Source organism: Aspergillus pseudotamarii (assembly GCF_009193445.1).
Source record: "Aspergillus pseudotamarii strain CBS 117625 unplaced genomic scaffold BDV38scaffold_65, whole genome shotgun sequence".
In the NCBI taxonomy this organism is placed as follows: Eukaryota; Fungi; Ascomycota; class Eurotiomycetes; order Eurotiales; family Aspergillaceae; genus Aspergillus; species Aspergillus pseudotamarii.
In genome coordinates this window covers 132,554-149,859 of record NW_022475079.1, presented here as the reverse complement: position 1 = coordinate 149,859, position 17,306 = coordinate 132,554, and the positions used below count along the sequence as shown (strand labels likewise).

General features: G+C 48.6%; 8 protein-coding genes across 8 annotated transcripts; 4 read left to right on the top strand and 4 right to left on the bottom strand.

The window, feature by feature from the left end:
• Nucleotides 1-663: 663 nt before the first annotated feature.
• BDV38DRAFT_257964 (uncharacterized protein) lies at nt 664-2,221 on the bottom strand. The gene is made up of 2 exons (XM_032055675.1): nt 1,788-2,221; nt 664-1,735 (listed from the first exon to the last, which is right to left on the bottom strand). Exons 1-2 carry the CDS (start codon nt 2,058-2,060, stop codon nt 902-904), a joined length of 1,107 nt encoding a protein of 368 aa, XP_031909622.1. The 5' UTR covers nt 2,061-2,221; the 3' UTR covers nt 664-901.
• Nucleotides 2,222-2,672: 451 nt separating this feature from the next.
• On the bottom strand, nt 2,673-3,441 carry BDV38DRAFT_257962 (uncharacterized protein; the record flags this gene model as incomplete). Its single annotated transcript, XM_032055674.1, has 1 exon — nt 2,673-3,441. The coding sequence occupies one exon, from the start codon at nt 3,436-3,438 to the stop codon at nt 3,226-3,228; it is 213 nt and encodes a 70-aa protein (XP_031909621.1). The 3' UTR covers nt 2,673-3,225.
• Nucleotides 3,442-4,244: 803 nt separating this feature from the next.
• On the top strand, nt 4,245-5,786 carry akr1 (putative aldehyde reductase (AKR1)). The gene is made up of 4 exons (XM_032055673.1): nt 4,245-4,402; nt 4,464-4,740; nt 4,803-4,997; nt 5,072-5,786. Exons 1-4 carry the CDS (start codon nt 4,356-4,358, stop codon nt 5,549-5,551), a joined length of 999 nt encoding a protein of 332 aa, XP_031909620.1. The 5' UTR covers nt 4,245-4,355; the 3' UTR covers nt 5,552-5,786.
• Nucleotides 5,787-5,796: 10 nt separating this feature from the next.
• Nucleotides 5,797-7,936, bottom strand: BDV38DRAFT_296064 (S53 family peptidase; the record flags this gene model as incomplete). The annotated part of the gene is made up of 5 exons (XM_032062851.1): nt 5,797-6,916; nt 6,971-7,091; nt 7,142-7,365; nt 7,417-7,680; nt 7,728-7,936. 5 exons carry the CDS (start codon nt 7,934-7,936, stop codon nt 5,797-5,799), a joined length of 1,938 nt encoding a protein of 645 aa, XP_031909619.1.
• Nucleotides 7,937-9,527: 1,591 nt separating this feature from the next.
• On the top strand, nt 9,528-11,545 carry BDV38DRAFT_257950 (putative protein kinase). The gene is made up of 5 exons (XM_032055672.1): nt 9,528-9,863; nt 9,920-10,251; nt 10,302-10,618; nt 10,678-10,843; nt 10,906-11,545. Exons 1-5 carry the CDS (start codon nt 9,619-9,621, stop codon nt 11,082-11,084), a joined length of 1,239 nt encoding a protein of 412 aa, XP_031909618.1. The 5' UTR covers nt 9,528-9,618; the 3' UTR covers nt 11,085-11,545.
• BDV38DRAFT_257949 (uncharacterized protein) lies at nt 11,445-12,306 on the bottom strand. The gene has a single exon (XM_032055671.1). The coding sequence runs from the start codon at nt 11,956-11,958 to the stop codon at nt 11,578-11,580; it is 381 nt and encodes a 126-aa protein (XP_031909617.1). The 5' UTR covers nt 11,959-12,306; the 3' UTR covers nt 11,445-11,577.
• Nucleotides 12,307-13,461: 1,155 nt separating this feature from the next.
• On the top strand, nt 13,462-14,939 carry BDV38DRAFT_257946 (NAD(P)/FAD-dependent oxidoreductase). The gene is made up of 3 exons (XM_032055670.1): nt 13,462-14,087; nt 14,150-14,456; nt 14,515-14,939. Exons 1-3 carry the CDS (start codon nt 13,630-13,632, stop codon nt 14,758-14,760), a joined length of 1,011 nt encoding a protein of 336 aa, XP_031909616.1. The 5' UTR covers nt 13,462-13,629; the 3' UTR covers nt 14,761-14,939.
• Nucleotides 14,940-15,204: 265 nt separating this feature from the next.
• Nucleotides 15,205-17,057, top strand: BDV38DRAFT_274255 (uncharacterized protein; the record flags this gene model as incomplete). The annotated part of the gene is made up of 2 exons (XM_032057814.1): nt 15,205-15,217; nt 15,358-17,057. The coding sequence occupies 2 exons, from the start codon at nt 15,205-15,207 to the stop codon at nt 17,055-17,057; spliced, it is 1,713 nt and encodes a 570-aa protein (XP_031909615.1).
• Between the last annotated feature and the right edge of the window lie 249 nt (nt 17,058-17,306).

Below are 17,306 nucleotides of genomic sequence, written 5' to 3'. Positions count from 1 at the left end.
GTCCTGGATGTCTTTGTCTCTCACGTCTTCACCAGGAGTCCAGGACCTAAACAAACAAGCCCCTTCTCTTGTATCACCCGGTGTGTTAAATCGATATTGCTGTGTGGGCCTTGGTTCTTAGTCTTATTAGTATTACTAGCTATTATCAGTCGTATTGTAGCTACCTTGAAGTCAAGCGGCCATTTTGAGAGAGGTGCAGATATCAGTATTAAGAATCATAGAGTATAGATACCACTCTATACTACCTCAGCAACCGGTTACTATGTTATAGTCCTACTGCTGCTTAACAATGGTGTAAATCCCACTGTTCTAAAGAATAACAGATGGATACTAGTCAGAACAGCTTCAGTAAATGGTCGCCATACAGTGATTCAGCTGCTGGAGAGAAACACTATGATCACTAAACCAAATAATAATAAATAGCTGACAGTTAAATTAGGGGATCTCAAGATTTAACAACTTACCGTAGGGTAATTAAACTAATCCTTCAATCTATAGATGGTCGTCCTGGTGTCCCGAGTCACTGTAGTCGGTCACTGCTTTAGTATAATACAGTGATAGATACTAGAGGCCGATTTGATAGGACCTACCACACACCGCAGTAAGAAAGAGCTATAGACAAGTTACTAAGTCTTTACGCGAACGGCTAGATATTACAAGAAACTTTAGAACACTGACTTAGATACAAAAGGGTCTTGGAGACACCACTGGTGCAGGAAGATGACTTTTACCGTTTCTTTATCTCCTCATTTTATTCGTCTGCTGGCGAAGCCGGAAGGGATTCCAGCCGGCACTCTTTATTGGCCCAGTGTAGAAGGTACTCTAACTAATTCCTCCACGAGGACATTTAGCGTCGAGAAACCAGGTTCGAAAATGTAGTCGTGGGACGCTGGTATTCCTTCTACAACATACAGTAGACCACTGAATGCACCATGGCGGCAACCCCAACCAAACATAGACACATCTTCCCATGCAATTCCAGACAACTGAGTAACTGTCCGATCTCAATCATCTGCACCGCCTGTTGTGCTTGTCGCGGTCCTCGATTGACCGCTGAAAAGATCTCTCCCACCCGTCTGCCCCGGTGCTGCTGCCTCGATGGATTGAAGATCAGCGTCTCGCAAGTGGGCGGCAGAAAACTGGCCTGGACCAGGATTAACACCATGTAAGAGGGAAGAAGGAGAAACAACTGGGCAGCGAGCATGAGCCCTGATACGAGGATGTCGGATCTCACAATGTACAATAATCCCGCTATTGTGACTTCCCCGTCCGGCGGTGGGGAGATGCTGCTGTCGAATAGAGCTGTCAAATGCATCATCACCGCTTCAGCCGCGGCATAGACTAAAGTTGGAAGCACCAGCGCTTTCCACCTCTGGCGGTCGCCGGGGTTGGACACGAAGCGCAGCTGGTTACGCGGAAGGATGGTGCGCGCGGTCCAGAGAAAATGGGTCTCAGCGAGTAGGACTGATGCAAGGATATGCGCGGCCGGGCTGGGAAGCAGAGTAGTCGATAATTTTGCCACCGAGATGTGCATCGTCCAGTAAGTACAGGCGGAACCGATACCATTCAGGAGAAGACGGACACCCCCAGTGCGGTAGAGTATGGCACTGGTTCGGAGCAGTTGGCGACTGGAGGGAGCTGGCTTCTTGTCCCCCAGCTCAGAAGCATCAGCCTGCTTCTCTACAGTTTCAAGGATTAAGATAGACATTAGGACACGACCAATAATGTACCGTATCTGGGACCCATTAGCCTCAGCGGAGAACAGGGATTCTTTATTAATCGCTCACTAAGAGGTTAAGGAGAAGCCCTAGAGTAATCGGTACTAATAGTAAAGTATTATTCGTTTGGACAGGTTGATTTTGGATAGATCGATGCGTTCGCGCAAGTAGTGGGTCATCTCCGGTGGAATGAATAAAGGTATTGAAGAGTTCACGAAAGAGGGTCAACAAAAAGTGTGGGTCTGACCGGTATGCCATCGTATACGGCAGAGAGTGAGTATAAGTAGGAAGCGGAAGTTGTTCACTTTCTTTCCGTGAATGGAATGATCGGAGAATAGGCATTGTCTTCTCTTCATATATTGCTCCATCGACCCTCTCACAAAAGTCCGGATGAGACTCACCAAGGTCAAGAAAACCAAGCTAACGCCAAGCTATTTCAGTTAATGCAAGACTAAGCCCCTTGATCCTAGGTCATTGCTGCCAGAGCTATAGCTATAACTGGCAAGTGCAAGACCCCTAGATCGAGGGATTCGTGTCCGACTTAGGCAGAAGCGAAAAGGATCGAATCCTGGATCTCTAAGGCTACTGTGATAGGTTGTGAAAGGAAAAGGGCCACCGTGGCAATATCACCACCGTACTGCTTCCTAGTTCAGCCGTGATCTAACTGTACCCATTCTATTTAGTCGTATTGACAAGGGTAAGAATTTTTATATTTTTTTTATACCCTACCACAGTTCTATGATGAACCTCTAGGGTCACGTCGTGAACATTAGGCAAGAACCCGTTCAGGCTCGAGCAAGAGCTTTTTACGCCCCAGAGCCTTATATAAATAGAGAGAAATTCACCCGCTGCAACGTAGGTAGTACATAAGTATAGCAAGCCATTATCCATTCAGTCTCCGGCTCAGATCTTCAGAACTCAAAACAATGAGAAGTTCTTCTTTTTATCTCCTGACCGGGATGCTGCTCGGACGAACCGCCCACAGCTAGCAGCTCAGCTATAACGATAGCATCGAAGCACTGGCCTACGGCAAGATCGCCACATCCTCTGTGGAATCCAGCGGCAATGTTTCGTTGAACATCACCGGCTTCGCGGAGACTAAACTCCCGCACATTCAGACGGATGTGAGCATCCACTCCCTAGACAATGTGTGCGAGCTGCAGGTGATCGCGAACTTTGCAGTATTTCATCACATTACGTTGCAAAACAGGCTGCCATTGTGAATTGATATGCACATCGCACTTTATCAGTGGATTTGTGACTGGAATCCTCGCATAGTCGTATGTGCTGTATGAATATTTAAGAAAGCAGATATGTTATGGTGGGGATAGAGACTAAGCATGAGTACAGGCCTCGACTATGCACGTCTCATCTTACGGAGCGTGAGGCCTGTTACGTGAGAGTGCACATGAAGATCCAGTAGAACACATCACCCAGGTGTACACGCTCGTTGATATGGCGTTGTACATTAGTGACACTGAGTCTTCCGCTGGACGCGGGCACGGTACTATACTACAGTAAGGGATGGAGTTACTGCCAAGGGACTCGTAGCGAGAGATGCACAGATGGCTGAGACTGCTGACTGATGATGAGTTGTCACGTGCATACTACGTATGCGATTGTGCAGTGGCATGGTAGTAACGACCTTAAAGTTTGTTCTCTTTTTTGTCTGGACGGCCTCGGACATAATCAAAAGCCACGCGACTGAAACGGAATCCATTCTGATGCCTTAGGTCTCCTACCAGTAGCAGGTGCTAGACCATGGTTTTATAATCAATATTGGTAATCGGAAGCATTCAGGTCATCCAATCGTATTGTCCAAACCTGACCAAAGGAGAGTATGGAGTGGAGGCCAGTCGAAGGATGTGGGGGTACAGATGCAAGTAACTCCCGTGACGCGGCATCTTTGATACTCGGCATACTCCGGATTTTTATTAATTAAATTGAGGGGTCAGAATACGTCCGGAGATCGGGGAAGCGAACCCCAGTTACTGTTTCGGGTTCCCGACCAGAGAAAAGAACCGAACAAATGGAAGCCTTCAGAACCTTTGAACAAAAAGGGGAAATTAATTTGGTAAAGAATTGAATTGTTCCGGAGGAGTGTCTGCCGCTTGACGTCATGCAGGACTCCGCCGACAATTTACTTGCGCATCAGTTGATATTGATTGTTGTTTACTACCTGCCCGTAGAGAGAACATTCACCGTGGACATCGCATGAATTGTAAGGACACGTGGAAACGTATCGAAGTTTGTCGCAAGGTACCCATCACGATCCATATTTCTTTGATTTGTATAGCCAGGGAGAAAGACCAAAGGAGAAAACAACATGTCAAGTGGTGGCTCGAATTACCCGAAAGGTACTCGTGGTGAAAAACCCCACCGAGGGGTATTCCCAAACGGGTTTAGTGGTCATGGGGACTGGCGGGGTAGAGCCTGAGGGTAAAAGCGGATAATTAAATCCAGGAATTTTCCGATGGTTTTCCCCCACCGGAGTTGAAGCGCAAGTGAGAAACTTACTTATTGCTCTCCTCTTCCTCCTCCTCTTCTTTCTCTTCTCTTCTCTTCATTCATCTTCTCGTCTCATTCTTCTCTGAACTCCTATACCACTTTCCCCTATTCATATCTCTCACCGTCATCATGTCTCTCGGCAAGAAGGTTACCCTCAACTCCGGCGCCCAAATCCCGTATGTTTACATGGAAACCAATCAATGAAGGAACGGCAACACTGACCATCTATTTGCGCAGTACCCTGGGATTCGGTACCTGGCAGTCTGCCCCCGGTGAGGTCGGTGAGGCTGTCTACCAGGCCCTGAAGGCCGGTTACCGTCACCTGGATCTGGCTACTATCTACCAGAACCAGAAGGAAATCGCCGTCGGTATCAAGCGCGCCTTCAAGGAGTTCAACATCAAGCGTGAGGATGTCTTCATCACCTCCAAGCTCTGGAACAGCCAGCACCACCCCGATGTTGTCGCCAAGGCTCTCGACGACTGCCTTGAGGAGTGTGGCCTCGAGTACCTTGATGTATGTTCTGGGGTTAAACCTTCCTATCTGGGATGCATAAGAACTAACAAAAGGAACAATAGCTCTACCTCGTCCACTGGCCCGTTGCCTTCAAGACCGGCAACGAGTACTTCCCTCTCGTTGAGGGCAGCACTGTCCCTGGTGGCGACTGCATCATCGACGACAGCATCTCCATCGTTGACACCTGGAAGGCCATGATCAAGCTCGACAAGAAGAAGGCCCGCGCCATTGGTGTCTCCAACCACATGGTCGAGCACGTAAGTCACCCGCAGCCTGCTCGTCTCAGTTACTCGACTAGCATAAACATTAATACTAATACTCCCTGTTCTAGCTCGAGGCCATCATCAACGCTACCGGCGTCGTCCCCGCCGCCAACCAGATCGAGCGTCACCCCGTCCTCCAGAGCCCCAAGCTGATCCAGTACTGCAAGGAGAAGGGCATTCACGTCACCGCCTACTCCGCCTTCGGTAACAACATGATCGGCGAGCCCCTCCTCATCACCCGCCCCGAGATCAAGGCCGTCGCTGAGGAGGCTGGCAAGCGTCTTGGCGAGAAGGTCTCCCCCGCCCAGGTCATCCTCGCCTGGTCCCAGGTCGGTGGCCACAGTGTCATCCCCAAGTCTGTCACTCCCACTCGTATCGCTGCCAACTTCCAGGAGATCGAGCTCACCGACGAGGAGATCGCCAAGGTCACTGCCCTTGGCACTGAGCGCCGTTACAACGTCCCCTACGTTGCTAACAAGCCTCGCTGGAACATCGACGTCTTCGGTGAGCCTGAGGAGGCTCCCGCTGACCACAAGGTCATTCTTTAAGTGTCTTGTTGATGTGCTGGTCACGTTTAATGATTGATGTTTTGCTTGTATGTCCATAGGGAGGATAGATTGGTGTATATACATCGTATATATGAATAAAAGCTAAAATGTATACATCATACCAATGTCTCTGGAGTAGAATCACCTGATATACAATAAAATCTACATTTAACATGTAACTTCAAATTCTCTCCAGACTCTAGTCAGCACAACTCACATAGAGTGTTTACTTCCTCTCAAGAACATCAATCCAGCCCCATAAACAACTCCAACAACTTCGGATAATTCGGCGTCCCCAGTCCAGTAACGGGATCCCACCCCTTGGCAGCCGGGAACCCATCCGTCCCACAACCCTGATTACTCCCCTTCGTGACATCAAAAAACACCTCCGGATGAGCATACAACACGGGATTAACAAATCCCACCGTCTTCTTCCCAGCAGCAAGTCTCTCCTCATTAATCCTCGTCAACAGCGCCGCAAAAACCGGCGCCGCGGCAGACGTCCCCCCAACCAATGTCGGCAAGCCTTTATTAAACACCAGTACGTTATCCGCAATAGCAGCAACATCGGGATAAGCCCTCCCGATACGATTGTAGATTCCACCATTGGCAGCAAAGCTGCTATTATCGACGCTTTCGTAGTACGGGTACGAGAGCTGGGCCGTGTTGAAATACTCCTCGACGGCAGCGTTCTGGTAGTCCGGTCTTTTATAGATATTACTGAACCCGCCACCGGAAGGGAAGCTTGTTGTTGCTTGCTCTTCATGCGCGTGCACGTCAGCCCCAGGGGGCAGGTATGTGCCTCCCGCGGTGGTGAGGTAGGGACAAGTTGCCGGAAAATCCGGGGCGAAGACCTTATTATCTTTTCCGAGACAGCCGCTCGGGGTCGGGGAGCCGCCGCGGCCCTGGACGCCCGAGTCACCGGAGGCCACGACGATGGAGACGCCCTGTAGGCCCAGTTTCATGAACTCTTGGCATTGGCGGCGCTGGTAGGCGATCGGGAGGTCGGCTTCTGCGCCGCCGTAGGAGATTGAGATTACGTTTGTGGGCTTGTAGACGCCGCATTGGCGGGGGGATTTGTACCCACCGTCGCCGGGGTTGGGGTACGGTGGGTCTAGGGGGGAGGTTTCGCTGCAGTAGGAGCCGTCGATGGCGTCGAGGAAGTTGTTCAGGAACCCGTTGTAGGTGTAGTTGTTTTGGTAGATGGGGTCGTCGGTTTGGAAGAGGATGCTGTTCTGGGGCCAGATGAGTGGGTAGGAGATTTCGAAGTCGAGGTCGGATTCTGTCCCTGCGTTTGTGGTGTCTGCTGGAGCTTGGGCGCCGTCGATGGCATTGAGGATTGGGTGTGTGCCTGTGGGGATCTTACTGGGAGGGGGGGTTAGAGTGGGTGGAGGGTGGAGGGAGACGGGAGAAGCATACTGGGCGACAGTTGAGAAGAAGAGGTCCAGGTCATCCTGGCTATAGACATCACCGAGATCCTCAAAGATACCGAGCTCGTTGCCCTTTGTTGCCTTGTCACCGTCGGTTACGTTGTACATGGCTAGTCAGTCAGTGTGTGTTTTCTCCGAGCTATGGTGGACATGCACTTACCCTGAATGCAAGCGGGTGTTACAGCTACATCGCACAACGCCAGCAACTGGCCTAGTAGCTCCTCCAAAGGCAGGGTCAATGGTCGGAGAATTGGTGGTAGAATACCAAATGACCGCTTGTCAAGGCTACGCTTCTCAATCGGTCGCTCCTCTCGAATCTCTAGATGCTTAATACCAGGTGTGATATAGTCGATATGCGATTGCACCGTTTCCGGTACGTGGTATCTGGTTACTTAATCAGAGACAGCATTTCACGTTTGCAATGGGGTTACTTACTCGCGACAAGCTACATGGGACCGACCAGTACCAGCGTGTGAGTAACGGTAAAACTCTGTCTTTAAAAGCTGTTCGACCTCAGCGGCGCATGCGTCGAACTGTAGCCATTGCTTGTTCGTCGACTGGGAGATACGATCGGGGGCAATGCCCGCAGACTCCAGCCATGAGCGGACGCTATCTACGCTTTCTGGAGAGGGAGCAAATAGATCATGGACGTCGTCAACCGTCAGGTGGTCGCCGTACCGATGGGAACCGGGAGTGGACCTAGATCGTTAGAACGAGAAGAGGGTACAGAGGGCATGGAAGCATACACTTCCATGAGAAGGTCATGACCACGATCCAAATTGGACTGAGTCAGACCAATTCTCATGGGCAGCACGGTCTGGCCGTCCAGACGCTTCTCCTCGGTCCAGTGGCTTGGTATAGCATCGCGACGTTCGTGGAGGACATAGTCAGTACGCGTTGGGATTGCCAAGGCGCCCGTTACTAGTACATTAAACAAGATAAATGAACTCTTCATGTCGGTTTTGTCACCCGGGTTCGTCAACCCTGAACACAGAGAACAGAGGTGAAAGAAGGGCCACCATAGACGGGCTCTATCCTCTCATATACCCGTCTAGATGGCGCCATTCCCCGCTCGCAAAAGGCGCAAACCCTTCCAAGCAGTAGTCTACGAGCTCTCAGAGTTAGCGTGTTGACAATCGCATTGTTCTCCTGAAGGAGCATTAATGTGGGCTAAGACCGAGGGGAAAGGCGTGTGAGTATGTTCGCTTCAGGGTTCGATCTGCGCGGGGCGTCATCCTTATTGGCAGAGATATATCGCTGGGCCCAGTTAGGTCTGATAAACCTGTTTAGTCCAGGTCAACTTGGCACCCAAGAGCCAAGCTAGTCTAGCGCAGATTAAGATAGTCATGGTTCTGAGGATGGCGCTGGATTTGTATGGTTTAGTATCATGATCATCACAACACGGGAAGGGAAATGCGGAGGACCCAACTTAAAGAAGCCTCGGATGAGCTTAATTGAAGTGAACCCATGTGAAGGAGCCACTTAAGCTTCTCGAGGACATCCTTCTGTGGGGTATAAACAGATGACGATCGGACGGACAACGGTAAGTGTCGGGGCTCTGGACCCGCTATTTACTCTATCCCTCGGCAGCGGTAACAATATATCGCTGATCGACGCGGGGAATACCTATGTAAGACTACTTAGACTAAAGTTTGACCCCTGAGAAAGTCGTAAAAGCAAACTCCACGAGATGCGCTAAGAGTGAACCAAAGACACACCGATGATTGGGGTGAAGAATGTATACATCATTGGTCTTACCATATACCAAAACTAGCTTCCACCTAGGCGCACCAAAGACGATTGGCACGAGCTAGTTTGTGTTGAAAACCAGAAGTTTAGTAGAATGGAGGTGCCTTATGAACACGATCTAAATCCTCAAAATCGCCAGGTTACCTAGGTGTCTTTGGCTCTTCTCCGGTCCGTGGGGTGGAAGCATACTTTTACGACCAGTCCTGGTTGTGTCTTAGCGGTGCTCTAGTGAAGATTCTGTGTTGCTTTAATGGGTTTAGCATATCTAATCTGCAAATCTCAAGTAATAGTGCTATGAATGCTTGGTTATATTTCTAAATCAGTCAGAGCTCTATCTTCTATACTAGAGTCATTAGGTTGTGCATGGTTTCTCAACCCGACCAGTGGATCATCTTTCCTCGCTCTTGGAAATAACGTTACCGCTGACTATACAGCATAATATTGCAGAATTGAAGTCAATTGAAGGAAGAGAGAAAGGCAAGGGAAGAGGCACGGATGAGCTCCATATAGTTGGCCTGTTTCTAGTCAGACTAAACATAGGGCTTCGTTAAGCGTGGACTAGCCCCAACAAGGGATAGACACAGGCTTGGAGCATTTCAACGGCCAAGTTCTTCTTCTCTGAGACTCTTGTATTTTCAAATTAATACGGGTTCTAGGGTCATCTTTGTCCTTCAGTAACTTACAAGAAAACGAAGCAATGGGCCAATACGTTACATTTGCTATCGAAACGCGAAACTACGAGGTTGGGTCATATGATCACGGCATGTTTTCGTTTTTGGCTTCTGGTGTCGTTTCCGACCCGCGACAAGCTCTCCTTTCCCATATCTCACAACCTGATTCAACCTGCCTTGGCTACTTTTGTGCTGTGGGAGGCTGGGTTGGATTTAAATGGCGTCTATGTTGAGGGCTTTAACAAACAACGTCCGGCGAGCGCGACCATGTCCTAGAGAATTCTCTAGCCTGACGCATATCCTCCCTACGGGGACCCCGATCGAGGAAGAAACCCTACCACATTACGCACCAGCGCATTATTACCCAGTAAAAATTGGCGATGTATACCACACCAGATATAAAATCGCGGGAAAGCTTGGGTACGGGGCATACTCAACGAGCTGGCTATGCCGGGATCTTCAGTGTGTACCCCAGGTCCAATAGATCCTAGAAGAACTCTGACGAATTACGAAACAAGAGTCAATAACTACACGGTATTGAAGGTATCCACACATTTACCAGATCATCCTAGTGCGACAGATCGCGAATTGAGGGTCTATGAACACCTGGTAAAAGTTGATTCTTCGCATGCGGGACAGTCATTGATCCGCGAGCTCTATGATTCATTTGAACTCCAGGGCCCTGGCGGCACACATCAGTGCCTTGTGTTGCAGCCAATGCATATGACTCTTCTCGAGATGATGCGAATGAATCCCAGGCCATTTAATCTACCTCTGCTCAGAATGACTGTCAGGCGACTTCTATTGGCGCTTGATTTCTTGCACGCTGAGGCCGAGGTTATCCATACTGGTAGAGACCTACGCGCTGTGAACATTGGATTTTGGACTGATATATAATAGATCTTAAGACCGACAACCTGATGCTCAGCCTGGAGAGTAGCTCTTTGCTGGCAGATTTTACAACCATGGAATCCAAAATCCCAAGCCCCCGGAAGTTGATTGACCAGTCACTTATTATCTATAGCAGTCGAAAGTTTCGCAGGCTAATTGGAGGCGAGAGCTACGGTCTCCCAGTCCTGTGCGACCTTGGTGAGGCAAGGATTGGCAAAATGCAGGAGTCAGGGCCTTTCGTCCAGCCACATATATACAGAGCGCCAGAGGTTATTTTTGAGATGCCTTGGGGAAGCGCTATCGATATCTGGAACCTTGCAGGCCTTGTGAGTCAGCCGCTACTGGAATTTCTTGTTGCTGCCCTACCTTGCTGATTGACGGTTAGATTTGGGACCTGTTCGAAGGGCAGCATCTGTTTGGAGGTATATTCGATTCTAGAGGCGGCCATGATCCGTTTAAGCATCTGGCCCTCATGGTAGCCTTGATTGGACCACCGCCGACCGAATTCGTGCGGCGTAGTGAGACGACAGAGCAGTGCTTTGACTCGAGCGGTTAGTACCTGTTTCTCAATGCGCACCCTCCCCTACTGATTCCGAGACTAACATAGCTGCAGGTGGCTGGATTGCTCACCATGAAGCGCCTATACCCACTCTTTCTCTCGACACCCTGGAGAAGCGTCTCAGTGGTGAGGAGAAAGAGTTATTTTTGGCATTCATTACATCAATGTTGAGATGGATGCCAGAGGAACGCAAGACAGCCAAACAGCTGCTTGAACATCCGTTCTTGCTTTAGCCAGCAGCTATTCTTTTATAACTACTCATAAATCTGTTATAATCAAGGTTTATCCGCCGCTTGCCCCGTGCAGAGTGTCAAATACTATCGACATGATATTTTCCTATTTCCCAGCGCAAGGTAGGATATCCAAACACGGTCACATCGATCAAGAATACTACAGTTACAGCCTACTTATATAATTTCGAAAGTTAACAGCTTTATCTAAAGTTAGGGTACCATAAATATCCAGACTTTGCATAAACAAATATTCCTGATATCACCATCATTATTCTCACTCTTATTAAACCACGCTACGTCCATTCCTGTCGGTTCGCTAAACGTCTCTTCCCCCTAAAATCAGAATCATAGAATACAGTATGCGAACTCATGTCTTCATTACTCGTTAAAAAGAAAGAAAGAAAGAAAGAAAAGAAACCGCAAAAGAAACCGCAAACCACCCATACCAAACACACGCGAAGCACTGCAAGAGACGAGAGATCTTGGCAAAGATCTACTGCGCACTGCCCTCGTTAACACCAGTAGCCTCCGCCAGCGCACTCCTAACCGCCGATGAAACAATATCGGAGATCTCCTTATGATCAAACTTCACATTGATCTTAGATGGACACGGATTAGGGCATGTACGCTGAGGCGTCTTGTTTAGCGATTGCCTGAGCATTATCATCATGAGCGTATATCCAACTGTTTGTGCGACAAGGTTGGAGTTCAAGAAGGCCCACAGCATTCGACCACCAGCAGGGATCGGGTGGGACCGCGGCAAAGAGCGAACATAGTTGATGATACGTCGGACGAAAACAAATACTAGGATCATGGCAAAGCCAATGGCTAAGCTGGAATAGATTTGTTGGATGCCTTGGTTGAACGGGTCCATTTGGTGGGGTTAGAGGTTGATTGTAGGGTTTTCTTGTGGGGTTTCGTATTGGGAGAGTGATGAAGAGTTTTTAATTGGGTTTGAGATACTTGAAGAGGGGAGCATTCATTTGAATTTATTCCTTTTGGCCTGACGTGGCGATGGGATTTAAGTGGGGTTGATATACGAGAGATGTACGCCTGATCGACATTCCTAGGGCGTTTTAGCCCCTTCGAAACTGCCTTCCATCGTCGGAATGAGGCTTGGCTTTCTCTGATCTTTCTATGCTTTATGCCTCTCAGTTTGCCCAGTGGTTGGGATGTTATTAATTATCCATAGATCCAAGGTTAAATATCTATTAAACGTTTTGCTTCTATGTCATTTTCGACAATATCAGCTTCTAATTACCTTTTCAACTCTGGCATCAATACAAGGATTCTTAGTCCAAACACATCGAGAAATAAGGTAGTTAGAGCTACTCTGGGACCTTTAGATAGGACAGAGAATACTTTATCTGGACTATTTCTAGTAGACATTCTGAGCATGACCCTCTGATGGTTCCGGTTCTCTTCCTACATTACAAAGCCGTTGAGTGCTCTTAGCTTTGTGCCTATTCGCATTGCATCTGCCGTCTATTTGATATATAAGCCATTATCTGGGTGAGTCCATTTCAATCACGATATTCCGTCTTGCCTGAAGCTATCATCGTTTATGGTATCATTAGTAAAAACCACGATTTGTTCCACAATCTCCGTTTATTAACGCCTTCCCGCTCCGCTATATTTACAAGTCTATAGGCTCCTCTAGCATATCCCTATCTTAATTATCTTTTATTACTACTGAGTACCTTTTCCGACTGTGAAACTCATTGTAATGTGCAGAATAGCAGTTGCCAGAATCAGTAAGTGGAGTTTGGCCATTAATACTGAGCCTATATTCAATTCTCGTTATCAGAACCGACAACTTCTTTTAGATGTGTTGCGTTGGGGGTTTATGCCAGTCACACACATACATCGTTCTATTATACTCGTATCTTGATTTGAATAAATATAAAACTGCTTGTCCATCGCGGTTGTCGCCCGCAAAACCCGTAGCTGACCGCTATGACAAGTAACATCAAGAAGAGTCTAGAATATCACATAAGACTAATGACATTAGTACACTATGCAACAGTATCTGTTGGTACCCGAACTTGGAAGACACTACTGACTCCCATCGTATTGTTTACCCAAACGACACAAATAGACTTTATAGTGTCCTTCACCCTTAGTAATAAGGTATTCTTAATGAATTTATTCCAGACTCAGCAGCTTACAAAGCTCACAATTATGCAACCGGACTCATAATATAGATACGCATATGGTCATATAGTATTGGATACGAAATAGGTCGTCCCAAGGGTCCTCGACACAACATCCAAACGGGAGCGAGTTGATGTCGTATACCAAACTCCTTCCACACGGATTACGCTACATGGCTGAATAATTCTCTCAAATGCGATCATGTCGCCAGGGCATGAGTCAGAATATGACCATGGCTAGTGGATTTTTATTCTAGAAAAAGGGGGCGTGTGAAGTCTAGATTCTCAAAGCTTGGCCAAGACGACGATGGAGCCTATTCGGAGACATTCTTAGGGCTAAAAGTCTCCGGCAACTCTTGTATATAAATCTCCGTGTCAATCCACCATGCTATATGGTTCTACTTCAGAGATATATTCTATCTTCTATCTGCATTGATACATCAACAAAAGTTATAATCATGACTCTCTACGACGTTCTGATCATCGGCGGCGGTCCAGCTGGACTGTCGGTAGCAACCGGTCTCGCCCGTCAACTCTACCGCGCAGTTGTCTTTGACTCGGGTGTTTATCGCAACGCCTTGTCCCATCATATGCATAACGTGGCAACCTGGGATCATAGTTCACCTGCAGAGTTCCGTCGCGAAGCTCGTGAGCGTATCCTGGCTCGCTATGATACGATTCAATTTGAGGACATCGAGATTAAGAAAGTCCAAAAGACATCTGAGGGCCATTTCAAAGCATTCGACGGCCTTGACCGTGTCTGGACAGGCCGCAAACTGGTACTAGCCAATGGTGTCCGTGACATTTTCCCGGACATCGATGGATATGGAGAGTGTTGGGGGACAGGCATGTAAGTACACCCTTCATGGCTGATTTCGTTTTCAGATTCCGTGGACTAACGACTTATGGTAGTTTTCACTGTCTTTTCTGCCATGGTTACGAAGAGCGTGGCTGTGCTTCTGCTGGGCTTCTGGCCGTTGGCGACGTTGCTAATCCTATGATAGCCATGCACTTTGCCCGTATGGCTAAGCGATTTGCTAATACAGTGACATTGTACACTGACGGTGCTGAGGAGCTCGCTCAGACCCTGAAGGAATCAACTCGTGGAACGGGGATTAAAGTACACAAGAGAAAGATCTCCAAGCTAGCCAAAGGGTCCAGTGCATCCGATGTCCAAGTCATATTCGAGGATGGCACGCAAGTAACAGAGGGCTTTCTGGTAAGTACATGTCATATATATACTAGTTGTCTTATGATCTATTGCTAATCATCACTAGACCCATAAGCCCAGGACTGAGATTAATGGCCCTTTTGCTCGGCAGCTCGGACTGCAGCTGACACCCACCGGAGAGTTTGAAGCGACGGCGCCCTTCTATAGCACCTCGGTTCCTGGTGTATTTGCTGCGGGTGACTGTGCTTCTCCTGTAAAAGTCGTCGCAACGGCTTTGTCGTCGGGGGTGTTGGTGGCTGGAGGACTGGTCGGTCAGTTGCAGGACGAACTGTACCCAGCGGAACAGGAATAGATGATTGATGAAAACATTTAATGTGGCGATAATACTTTCAATTTGTTAACTTCTTGGGTTGCATCTAATATGTCTAAGCTGCCCAAATAGGCCTAGCGCAGGCCTGATCTCTTCGTTCCCCAGGCAGCATAAATAGAACCTCAGCCCCGCTTACATAGAGAATCAATACTTCAATTTCATTGCATCTGACGCTTTGTCAATGTCATATCGGGGCGCATCCGTCTTGTCCTTTGACCTGATACGTAGATTCTTCCGACCATGGCGGCTTCCCACGTAATTCAGATATGGAGACAACACGGTAAGGATTATATCTCATCTAAGGTCCGGCGTCTGAAAGCTGAATGTAAGCAGTCTTACTGGGTGAGCACACATGGCGAGTTTTGCGGACATCATACCGGGAAAGCCACCAGTGGCAATCCGTGGACTGTGTGCTTACCACCGTCCATGGCGTGTGCTCGTTCGGAGCTAGCCTCATAAGAAGCTCCAACGACCTTCGTGTTGTCGTTGTTCACCAAGGGAAACCGACGCTGCTTGAAGCCAAATCCTTTGGCCCAGCAGAAGCTTACGAATTCTTCTTGCGGATTTTCTTAGCGCCAGTGGCCCAAGATCAAGAGCGGCTAATCAGACTCATCATCCCGCTGGCAAAGGGATACATAGTCAGGTCGGATATTATCCCTATACGTCTTCACGATTGCTTGCTTGTTGAACATATAGAATCATTTGCAAAACCATTACAACGCTACGAAGGTGAAGCCACCCCTATTGTAAAGGACGACATCTCCTTGTCGGCGATATTCGCTACGGCTGCAGCCTGCATACTTATGCGTCCGGTACCTCCGGTTGACCTGGAGACTGTATCTTTGGAGTTAGACGAAGAACTTGATAATCGACTCTCATTCCCATGGATTATTCCAGAGGCGGCCCGTCAGAGGACGCTCGTGCTCGTCGACGCGAACAGCTCACACCCGGACGATGGACTTGGCCTTTACACCGCTGCCGCGACGCTAGGAATCAGCTTGGTCGTTTTGGATGATGCCGGACACTGGCTCGGAAGACCCGAGAACGCCCATGTATGCGAGGCTTTCATTCCGACGCGATTGACCAACCCTCCAGAGGAGGATATGAAAGACCACATCCTCGCATCTATACGGGCCTATGGTAAGCCTGTAGACGGTATCGTCACCTTTGCAGACACCTATTGGCCTCAAGTCGCCGAGGCCGCCAAGGTCATAGGTCTGCCAACCGCATCACCAGAGGGATTCAGGATTGCCACAAACAAGTATCTTACAAGCAAATTCGCCGGCCATCAAGCATATCGTGCGTCGAGCCTCGCCCAAGCTATCACGGTAGCCCAGGAGCACGACCTGCCTTATCCTTTAATCATTAAGCCCTGTGGGGGGTGGAGCTCGGAAGGCGTATATCGTGTCGATTCGCGTAGCGCCCTCGAGGAGGCAGTAAGCGCAATCATCGCCTCCCGTCACGGGCCCGAGTTCGTCATTGAGCCCTATTGTGACGGACCCGAGGTCGATGTCAACCTTGTGCTACAGGACGGGGAGCTGCTATTTTTCGAGGTATGCGATGATTTACCAAAGTCAGCCGATATCAATGGACCAAGCGTTGGTTCTTTGATCAACTTTCATGAGCTGTGCAGTGTTTATCCCTCAAGTCTACCGGAGGCAGAGATTGAATTACTGCGCGAAACCTTTCTGGCCATGTTGCTGTCGCTTGGTCTACAGAGCGGGGTGATGCACCTGGAAGGACGGATAGAGAACTCCATGGTCAAGTATACGACTGAGGATGGGGTCATGGTGCTCTCCCCACGGAGCAGTGACAGTGATCGTACACCAAAGGCATGGCTGATCGAGATCAATCCTCGCCCTCTAGGAATGACAGGCTCCCAGATCGTCGAATCCACCTACGGAATCGACTACTGGGGCTTAGCATTGCTCTCGGCCGTGGGTGATGCGACTCGCGTTCGTGCTCTTGCCCACCCATTCCTCAAGGGACCGCAATATACCAGTGTTATGGTCTTCATTCCGGCTGACTTTCCCTCCTCCTGTCAAGGTATCTTTGATTCGGACGACATCTGCGCGGATCTTATTGCACGAAGACCTGACCTTGAAGCATGCATTAGTAGATGCGGTTGTCTTGTCAAACGAGGGCAACATGTTCCGCATCCAAGTACTGGTCGGAACACCTTTCTCGCTTACTTCAATGTCTATTCAAGGAGCAGTCGTGAAGAAGCATTGAACATTGCCAAACAGGTTCGAGAGTCAGTTCTATATACTTTTATTTGAATCGCAAAAAACAACCATGAAAAGAGTTCTTGTCTTAGAGGCAGGAAACATGGATGGAAACTTTAGGAAAGCCCTAAGCCGGCTTTATATAGAGAAATATCATGATGTGATCATTTTATATATCGGTCCCTTTCCTAGACAGATCGCCATTAAATTACCATCTAAATCAAGCCAGCCGAGTACTACTTTGACCCGGCTTCGCTAGATACCAGCTACATCCCTCAGAACGGCTTCTCATTCTTAAAGCAA

What these genes read in the sequence shown, in the direction of transcription:
- BDV38DRAFT_257949 (XM_032055671.1), bottom strand. Translation starts at nt 11,958, where the DNA reads ATGGACCCGTTCAACCAAGGCATCCAACAAATCTATTCCAGCTTAGCC.
- BDV38DRAFT_257946 (XM_032055670.1), top strand. Translation starts at nt 13,630, where the DNA reads ATGGTTCTACTTCAGAGATATATTCTATCTTCTATCTGCATTGATACA. An exon ending in GAGTGTTGGGGGACAGGCAT is followed by an intron (nt 14,088 to 14,149) that starts GTAAGTACACCC and finishes GACTTATGGTAG; the next exon opens with TTTTCACTGTCTTTTCTGCC. An exon ending in AAGTAACAGAGGGCTTTCTG is followed by an intron (nt 14,457 to 14,514) that starts GTAAGTACATGT and finishes AATCATCACTAG; the next exon opens with ACCCATAAGCCCAGGACTGA.
- BDV38DRAFT_257950 (XM_032055672.1), top strand. Translation starts at nt 9,619, where the DNA reads ATGGCGTCTATGTTGAGGGCTTTAACAAACAACGTCCGGCGAGCGCGA. An exon ending in TGGCTATGCCGGGATCTTCA is followed by an intron (nt 9,864 to 9,919) that starts GTGTGTACCCCA and finishes TTACGAAACAAG; the next exon opens with AGTCAATAACTACACGGTAT. An exon ending in TCTGGAACCTTGCAGGCCTT is followed by an intron (nt 10,619 to 10,677) that starts GTGAGTCAGCCG and finishes ATTGACGGTTAG; the next exon opens with ATTTGGGACCTGTTCGAAGG.
- akr1 (XM_032055673.1), top strand. Translation starts at nt 4,356, where the DNA reads ATGTCTCTCGGCAAGAAGGTTACCCTCAACTCCGGCGCCCAAATCCC. An exon ending in AACTCCGGCGCCCAAATCCC is followed by an intron (nt 4,403 to 4,463) that starts GTATGTTTACAT and finishes CTATTTGCGCAG; the next exon opens with TACCCTGGGATTCGGTACCT. An exon ending in CCAACCACATGGTCGAGCAC is followed by an intron (nt 4,998 to 5,071) that starts GTAAGTCACCCG and finishes TCCCTGTTCTAG; the next exon opens with CTCGAGGCCATCATCAACGC.
- BDV38DRAFT_257964 (XM_032055675.1), bottom strand. Translation starts at nt 2,060, where the DNA reads ATGCCTATTCTCCGATCATTCCATTCACGGAAAGAAAGTGAACAACTT. An exon ending in GGCTTCTCCTTAACCTCTTA is followed by an intron (nt 1,736 to 1,787) that starts GTGAGCGATTAA and finishes AATGGGTCCCAG; the next exon opens with ATACGGTACATTATTGGTCG.